The sequence below is a fragment of the Sitophilus oryzae genome, unplaced genomic scaffold, assembly GCF_002938485.1.
Source record: "Sitophilus oryzae breed Bouriz unplaced genomic scaffold, Soryzae_2.0 scaffold_54_pilon_pilon, whole genome shotgun sequence".
In the NCBI taxonomy this organism is placed as follows: domain Eukaryota; kingdom Metazoa; phylum Arthropoda; class Insecta; order Coleoptera; family Curculionidae; genus Sitophilus; species Sitophilus oryzae.
The window spans coordinates 76431-86430 of NW_022147140.1; the positions used below are offsets into that span (position 1 = coordinate 76431).

General features: G+C 31.5%; 1 protein-coding gene across 1 annotated transcript in view; it reads right to left on the minus strand.

The window, feature by feature from the left end:
* LOC115886968 (putative fatty acyl-CoA reductase CG5065) overlaps nt 1-6125 on the minus strand; it is a 40718-nt gene extending 34593 nt beyond the window's left edge. Inside the window, exon 1 of the mRNA XM_030906296.1 lies at nt 5857-6125. Within this exon, the coding sequence (XP_030762156.1) occupies nt 5857-5899 (43 nt within the window). The 5' untranslated portion in view covers nt 5900-6125. The remainder of the gene's footprint in view (nt 1-5856) is intronic.
* Between the last annotated feature and the right edge of the window lie 3875 nt (nt 6126-10000).

Below are 10000 nucleotides of genomic sequence, written 5' to 3' on the forward strand. Positions count from 1 at the left end.
AGTTCCTTTAATTGTAATGTTGGATTTTCGGTACTAACATAAAGACGTAAGGTGCGATTAGCCAAAGTGAGCCATCGAGAATGACTTAACTTTCCTGGGCTTCGGTTTAATAAATCTACGGAGCACTCACTTGTAGAAACCGCAACACAAATTTCGTACAGATATTTCTTCATTCAAGAAAATCCACGTCTGGTAAATCACAGTCAATAATGGTACAGTTCACAACTGGCATATTTTCGCACTGTTGTATTTGATTTCCTATAATTCCTGCAAAAGCTCTTGGACCTAGGGTTTGACCGTCAAGCTTTTGAAAAAAATGCCTAAGATGTAACTTAGCGTGAAGCTTGCAGACCAATCTTTGTAAAGGGCGTCCTAATTTTAATTCTAATTGATAAATTGCACCGTTTTTTTCACCACGGTTCCCTCACATCCTAGTTTGACTTTAGAAAATTATTAGAAAATGCTTAGAGCCGATCCAGAACTGGGAACTGTGTGAACTAAAGAAATATGTTCTTCAAGTACAGTTCTTCTGTGGGACTTGCCTTCAATATTTTCAATAACATAGGTTTTATCTTTCCTTCCGTCAAAATAAACGGCCTTCAAAGCTCCCGAGGAGTTTTGCTTAAAACTGTTTCTTGTTTGCTCTCTTGCTCTTCTCAGCTTACAACGATCTATAACGTTTTCTTTATCCTATTTGGTGACAATTCCAAGGTCGTGTAGCACTGCCGTTGCCACTGCTGCTGCAGAACTATCTGATAGTCCAGCGGTCACAAACTTTAGCCAGGGTAGGAAGTTTGACAAAAATTTTTGTACACTGGATTTTTCTCTTGATACTGTCATAGAAAGTGGAAAGCAATTCATGATCAATTTCTACACTCAGAAAAAAAATGCATTGTAAAATGCACAATAAATCACGTTAAAATAATTAACTCGTTCTATGGAATTCGATTTACCTAATTATTTGTTTCATAAACGATTGCTGATAATATAATATTGTTTTATATACATAATAAAAATTAAAGCATTCGAAATAAAGTGAATACTGTTTTATCGGATATCTAATATTTAGTTTAGTTTAGTTTAATAAAATTGTTAAAAAGGTGGAAGTTACTACAGCTCGTACCAATATAAAAGGTAAAAAAATATATTGATGAACTTTAGAATGTACAGGGTAAGTCAACGATAGAGTAAGGTCATTATCTCCTTTGTTCTGAGATTTACAAAAAATGTTAAATATAAAAGTTATAGGGAGGGTTAAGATACACATTTTAAAATTATTGTAGAATATACAGAGTGCTTCAAAAAAGTGTTGCGGATATAACATATTTTTTTAAATGCAACACCCTACTTTTTATTTTATTTTTTAAATTCTACGTAAAATTCTACAACTTTTTTATCTAATAATATTTTTTTGTTATAATATACAGGGTCCGCAAGTAGTGCGTTGGGCCATCTGTAATAGAATAATAAACTTCACAATTTTGTTTAAGTGCAAACCTAAAGTATATACTAGGATGTATTTCAGGAAAATATTTCAACTTTTATAGAGTGGTTCAAAAATGTGATCGGTATGTTTTTTTTTAAAATGGAAGACCCTGTATATCATTGCATTTTTGGCTTTCTTTTGGACCACTTTACATAATATATTATATATGAGTAAATATATTTCGATAATATCAGAGATATTAATAAATAAATAAAAAATATATTTTTTCCAATCTTCCTTATTTTTTTTTACTTTATGAAGCACCCAGTATATTCTACAATAATTTAAAACGTGTATCTTAACATACTCTAATTAACCCTATAACTTTATATATACTTAACAAACCCTATAACTTTTGTATTTAACATTTATTTGTAAACCTCCAAACAATTATTGAGATAATGGACTTTACTCTATCGTTAACTCATCCTGTACAGAACAGAAATTTGTACAGGGTGGAAATACAGAACAGAAATTTGTACAGGAGGTTCGAATCGCACCAAGATTTAATGGTAATTAAGTCATTTGATATAATCCTATGAAGTGCCGTGTTGCTCCAAGTGAAGCTAGTGTCGTCCGCAAAAAGACATATTTTGCCACTGATGTTTATGTTAGCAATGTCGTTAATAAAAAGAAGAAACAAAATAGGGCCTAGTACTGAGCCTTGTGGTACTCCACATTCTATTGGCTTGCTAGAAGACAACGTGGTATCCACCCTCACAAGTTGACTTCTGTTGCTCAGATACCACTTAAACCATTCGAGAGATGATCCCCTGAACCCATAGTGCTGCAGTTTATTAATTAGGATCTTATGATTTACACAATCGAACGCCTTAGAAAAATCACAGAAAATTGTTGTAGAATGATGGTTGTTTAGGCTAGAGTAAACTTTATTAAGGAGGGAAAACATAGCATCATTTGTGGACTTGTTGCTTAGAAATCCAAATTGATATTCAGTAAGTATTTTGTACTTAAACAGAAAAGATACCAGCCTTCTTTTAACCAACCTTTCTATGATCTTAGATAGCGTTGGAAGAAGTGCAATTGGGCGATAGTTAGAAGCTTCATCTTTGTCTCCTCCTTTATGCAGAGGAATGATTATTGCCGTCTTAAGATATTTTGGAAAAATGCCATTTTGGAACGACATGTTTATTAAAGTTGTTAGGTGATTCAGAGTGCTTTCTGGCAGATTCGAAAACATTTTTAAAGTTAGCCCGTCGGTCCCAGAAGAGGATTTATTTTTTGATGGTATTAATTGTACTGCGAAGCTCTTCTAAAACTACGGGGAAAAAAAGAAACTGTGTAAGTTTACATTATCATTAGAGAAATAAGAAAGTGGATCATAAGGAGGACATATGATATTATTTAAGTTTTTCGCTACATTTACAAAGTAATCGTTAAGGTTCTCAGGTGAGGTAGTGATATTGCTAGACGAAGAAGCTTTGTTTCTCAATTCATTCACAATATACCATGTTTCTTTAGCAACATTACCAGAATTGACTATTCTCCTATTATAATAAAGGTCCTTAGCGGCTCTTATAGTCTTATGATAAATTTTTCTGTATAGTTTTACGTAATTGTGGAAGAAGAGACTGCCTGAGAATTTTTTTAAGTGAGATAATGAACGCATGTTTTTAGAAGGGTGGGTCGGGGTGGTTTGAAAAATACTCCATTTGCCTCATTCAGCTGGGTCCCAATTTGTAACTTATGCTGAAAAGATCACTTTTTTCGTTAATGTCCACCTAATTTTTCGTGTAGGGTGTAGTTTTTCAAGTTTACCCTAAAAACTTTATGATCATCGTTTAGCATTTTTCATTGGCTTTCCAAAAAGGCGCCACAAGTGGGGTGTTGCTATTTAAGATTTTCAAGTGAGTAGGGGTGCCGCCTAAGGGGTAGGTCGGGGTGGTTCATAAAATACGTCATATGTATTCCCCCTCGATATTATAGAAACGGTATTTTTTATTTTTTTGATATCTTTTTTGGTTTAAAAATTATAGCCATTGTAAGTTTTCAGTGGCCCACCCTGTATTATGTAGCAAACTAAACATTATGTCCCCGGATTGTCTTTACAAGAGGAGGAAAAACTTTTTAATATTGACTTTTTGAGAAAAATGCATTCTTCTTAAAAACCTTTGCCTGTTCTAAAATGGTTAATCTCGTTTATACTTTTCCAAATTTCCATACCGTTTTAAAGAAAATTTAAAATAAAATATGAAACTATTGTTGGAGTCCTAAAAATCAAAAGGCCTTTCTATGGTAAGTATGGTAATTCTGGCACTTGGACATAAAAATGTTACGCTTTCAAAGCGGTAAGCGAAAGTATTCGATAATACCTGGTTAGACAGAAGTTTTGTGAATGCGAAGCAGTCGATTTTGGTATTCTCATTGCAGTACGAAGCGTTTTCTGGATACGCGATGAGCACATATTAGCAGCATCGCAATCGTTATCTGCTAATCACTGTTTTCATCATTCCGGATGTTGCTAGATTAAGCAGCAGTTGGTTAAAACGAGTTTTAATCATCTGCTGATGATGCTAGAATGGTTAGCGAAACGCGCATCCAGTGTAAAAGTAATGCCCGGACCCCATTAGCCAACACGCTACGCCACGCGATGCCATGCTACCCACATCGTGAAGATCAGTGCGTATGTTTTTCCATTTAATTACATATATTGCGTACACACTAGGAACACGCCACGCTACCCGACGCTATAACACGTGTGATGGTCGATTCGTCGGTCCCAGATCTCACCGATGTGTGTTACGGCGTGTTGTTCCCGGCTTGCCTCTCTAGTCCCCTTGTTCCAATACGTTTTCTAAATCTAGTGTCCATTCTCTGTCCATACAAAAGTACATATGGTACCGATTAGGATCTGCCTCGATTTCTCTAATTAGCGTATGAAAGGCACCATATTTATTGCGTTTTTTGTTTATTTTGTGTACCCAAAATCCTCTTTTGTTTACACTTTCTAATACAATAGCGGTACACTTCACTAAAAATTCTTCGTCACTGAAAGAACTGCTTGAATCAATCGTTACTTTTCTAAAGGTTATTTTCGAATGCAATAGAAAACAAAAATGTTTTTTGAGTGTTCAATCAGTAAGAATACAAATTCTATTAATAATTTTAAAATCTAATAATCAAAAATTAAGGAAAGAAGGTTAATGGAGATTGTGAAGTTAAGGTGTGTATTATGATTATAATCTAATATCGGTATGGGCATCGATACTTCTAGTATTTTCGTATCCCTACTGACAACTTTTTAACTCTAATAAAAAATATCAGGCGTGTTAACACGTGTTACCTAATGTGTACACCCATTCCCACGTCACAACACGTGGGATAGCGTGGCATCGCGTGGCATCACGTCGGGTGTTGGCTAATGGGGTTCCGGCTTAAAAGTGTTTTGTTGTATTATTGTGGTGATTTAGTGTTTTATTTTGTTTATACTACTAGCGAACTTCTCTGGTAATAAATAAATGTATTTATATATAAATATTAAATAATTAATATGACAAATTAAAATAAGATATCGTATATAGAAAATAAAATAGAAAACTAACAAAATATATGACTATTAATACAAAAAAATATTTAAGTTTCCAATAACACTTTAATATTTTGTTAAATATTGACAGAAACGAAACCCAAAAGAATTATTTTTTGTTATAAAAATAGTAAAAAAATTATGATCTTAAAAAATTAAATTATTTTAGAAGTAATTCAATATTACTTTTTCATTCATATTTTAGTATTATTTCGATAATTAAATATTCTAACAATTAAAAATGAACAAGAAGTATTTATTTTTGTTTATTTTTTTTCGAATAATTATTTTTTATAATCAGTTGAACGTTTTGATTAGGTTAAAAAAACTACTTACACAATTAATAATTTACTACGGGAAAATTAATTTAAAATCTATGAAATAGAAAATATTAAGAAAGCTAGCTAACAAAAATACATCTAAATAATATGTTTGATTTTAATACATATAAACAGAGTGTGTCTTAAATAAGTAAAATATTTTCAGGGCTGGTAGATCTCGATAAAAGAAATATAATTTTCTCTTTACCGTTTTTCAAATCCAAAATAACTGAGTTATTTTATTTTGAAGATTTCCAAAAAAAAAATATTTTTTGCTTAAATTTTTAGAACCACTGGATTTTTTCTGGATGTTCTTTCTTGTACATTTACTATTTACTACCTATGTTGCCATATTATCAAGAAATTATGTTTTTAATTAAAAACTAAAAAAAATCCAAAGTTTCAAAAAAAAATCGCGAAAGAAAACGAATATCTACATCTAAAAATATTTGCACTTATTTAAGACTCACTCTGTATATATATTCAAACCAGGTAAATCGTACCTTTATAATATGCACTTATAGGCCCGTTTTTTATCTTGTCCATTTTGACGGCAGGTTTATTTACGAATATAGTTTGAAATGATCTGTTTAACGTACTTGAATATACAAATGTAAATGGGTGCCAATAGATTGTAAATCACGACATAAATTAGTTCGGAGGATGTACTAATAAAACCCGTCTATTTCCAATGCACCTGAATAAATAAATTATTTTAACCTCTGTAGTTTACAAATGTATGTTAAAAAAAGCAAAATGAATAATTAATTTTCTAAACTAGTACTTTGAAATATTCAGTCTATTTCATGCATATGTGAAGATTTTTTTATAGATGTATCAAATAATCCAAGTATTTTTTAATGCAATTATTGAACTTTTAAATATTCATATAGAAAAAAAATATATCCATTATTGTGAATACGTTTATAGGTTTGTTCAACTATTTTTTTGCTCAATTTTTTTAATATACATTTCGTTGTTAAAGAACCATAACTAAAGTCGAATGGTTAGTACTTACTTTTAACGAAGGACTAAAATTGTCTGGCTACAAAGCAGGAACTACACTATCTTTTACTTCAATTTTTAAGGAAGCAAATAATGTTTGATTTAATTAAAAGTAAAAGAAGAAGAAGAAGAAGAATTTTATATAAGCCGCATCAGCTGCTGGGCCATTTACTGGCAAATAAACAAAAACGGCAAGCAGCATACTTAAAAATCCAAGAAGTGATGGCAATAGAAGGTTTCGGCCAAATTTTTTTTCGATTCATAGCACTATTTTCAATAGAAAATACAAAATGTTTGCCTATTTTTTATAAAAAACGGACTCAGGTTAATAATTTTTAGCAGCGACAATCGACTTGTACTAAATAACTCGTCTAAATAAATGGCTAAATGTAGACGCTGTTTTTACTCGACTTGATTAAATAAACTCTACTAATTTACTTGACCCGTGTGAACAGAAAATACACTTGACTAAATTACTTTACTCTACTAAACTACTGGCTGCGTCTGAACCAGCCATAATAGCTCCAAAAGCCTAAAAGGCTCATGGCTTGATTGGTTATCTTTCTCAATTTGTTTCTGTCTTTCGCCTTTATTCTCCACCCATCCACTCTTATCCTTCTCAAGTCCTCGTCTACATCCTTTTCCCATCTGATACTCGGTCTACCCCTCCTTCTCTTTCCACCTATTTCACGTTTCATTATCACACTAGGAATTCTTGCTTCAGCCATTCTTTCAATGTGCCCCAGCCATCGCAGTCCTTGTGCTCTTGCTACTCCCGTTATACTAGGTGTCCGATATAGTTGCTTTAATTAAAATGATTACTTATATTAATTTTAGTTTATTTTTATTTACTATCTTTTGCTTTAATTTTTAAGGAAGCAAATCGCGGGTAATCTGGCAAATGTTCCTATCTCCTGAAACAATAACCTTACAGGAGGCAATAAAAATGGTATTTTCAAAAACGGAACGACTTAGAAGCCTGGGCTATTGAAAATATATTATAATGTATGTTTTCTATTAAATACTATTTATTTGGAAGCAATTTATCTGTAATAGTATAATAATAGCTCCCGTATATAGCGTTTAACGCCTTGGGAGTAGCAAGGTACAGCTTGCCATACTAGAGCCGTTCGGTATGCAAGGAATGTAATGTCGCTAGCACTACGCTTCAACCGCCTATTATTACCTCAGGATTGTGAATCCCAAGTACTCATTTAAGGCTGAGTCGACCTAGGTGCCCAAACTATTTTTATTTTAATAAAAATAGTCGGCTGATTCAATGCCGGGTGTGGGAATCGAACCCACTACCTTGAGATTGGTAGACGAGAGCCTGTACCTCTACGCCACCGGCCACCTAATTTATCTGTAACTTGTTTAATTAAATCAGACAGGATTTTTTGCTTTTGATAAAATGGCACATAAGATTATTTGTATTTTAGGATTATAAAGGATAGGACGTTTTGCTTGTGGTAAAAGTAAGATAATATAATTTGCTTTCATAATATCACTACTTTCATTGCTTCTTAATATCACCTGATTATAGATAGGAGCTTTTGCTTTTTAATCAAAATAAGTAGATAGGAGTTTGTGTGATCAGAATAACAGGTGGTTTCAGATAGGAGGTTTTCTTTCTTTTAAATTGTGCCGTAATTTTTTTTATTTTCAGAGTTTACCTTTTGTTTACGTGCTTAATGACTCATAGACCGTTATGCTAAAATAATCTCAATTTTGAAAAAAATGGCAGATAGGAGCATTTGCCAGATCACCGGCGAAATAATGTCTTATGCAATTAAAAGTATAGGTCATAAATACAGATACAGTAATCACATCACTAAATTGCTATTCGTTAAGTGTATCAAAATTGTTTGTTTTTAATAATTATTGAGGTTCAACTTTGTATAAAATATGACATATGACTTGAAATTTCAAAATATACATTTTTATTGTTATCGACTAAAAAATTATTAAAATATAATTAGATTGAAATATAGAGACATTATACACAGTAAGTGTCCTTATAAATGTCTAAGGAGAATTATTTACGAGCAAAATCAATAATTGATAAAAAAATTATTCTATGCTGCGGTCTGTATCTGTGCCTCTATTTCTTAGTGAAATTTATAAGAAGTAATAAGTAGTAAATAATTCATAAATCGATTAACATAATATAAATATAACTGAAACTATCGAAATTTGTACAGAAAAATTCGAATGAAATACTCCGATTTTTTTTTCGGATAAGATTATCCTTAATAATCCAGAAAAAAAATGGTAATAGTAAAATTGTTGAATGCGCACTGCATTCACCAACTAGTAGAATTTTACCAATTCTCTCTGATGTAGGATAAGTTTCTATTTTCCGCAAATTTCTGAGATTTTGTTTTGTTTTAACTGATATAAAATGATAAGTAGTTGTTAAAGTTGGACTAATTAGACAGCTATGTTAAAATAACGTCAGACATATCTCAGCCACCTAGATTTTATCAAATAATAAAAATCTACATAAAACACTAAATCATAAAAATGAAAATATCTAAGAAATCTTTGTTTGAGGACTAGGCAACATTAATTGTATTTTGAATGGACATGAATTCCTCATTGAGTATCGAAATAATATTCTGCGTGTTTCATTTAAAATAAAAGAGTAACTTGCTTTAAAGGTAACTAATGTTCAATATTAGTTTTGTCTCACCTTGTATAACTTTTTGGGTCAAGTTTTATTTTGATTTAATATACAATAGTTATTTTAACTGCATATTAGGCTATACCGGGTAAATTCCAATTTAGGTAGCTTTTATTGAAATTTAATAATTGTTCTTTATTTTTAGAAAATGTTAAATATGTCAATAAACCTTACATTCTAATCATATACTTCTCTAATAAAGCTCACCTTTATTTTTCTCATAGAATCCGAAAATGAATTAATATATAGAGTGTTCGATTACAAAAAACAGAACTTTGATATGTAACTTTTTTTGGGGACACCTTGTAGAACTCCCTATATATGCTCCAAAAATTTCATTTCAGTACAAACTGTTGTTTTCCTTGGAGTCTCCGCGTCGTATGAGAGGCGCCAACCTGTACATTATTTCTTTGCAAAATATAATAAACTACTTTGAAATTAAAATGAAGCACACATCTATCGCTGTTAAAGACAGTCAAGGATTTTGTCGTTGGACAGACTATACGGAGTTCTAGAGACTGTATTGAAAATGTAGGACTTAATTCATTCAAAACTAGACCAAATTTATAGAGGCAAGTTATAGAATTGGCAAAAAACTAAAATTATCTCTCCAAAAAAATCCTTTATGGGTATTTCGCCACTGCACTGCAAGAAAATCTACAAAATAAAATAGATATTTTTTGTAAACATTTCTGCGTTAAACCTAAACGGACACTGCTTGTCAGAAGTTATGTTTACAGTTATACAAATTTGCCTAACAAAGAACGTTCGGAAAGTCTATCTCTTTCCGTCGTCGGAAGCAAAAAATACAAAGAATATAGAAAAAAAAAACTATTTAAAATGTTTAAATTCAAACTATTATGAGAACACTTTAGTTTTTTTTTTAAACAGATACGTCTACAAGAAACTGTTGACGTTCTGTTAAAATGACATTATATCAAGTTAAACTTCAAAATTAA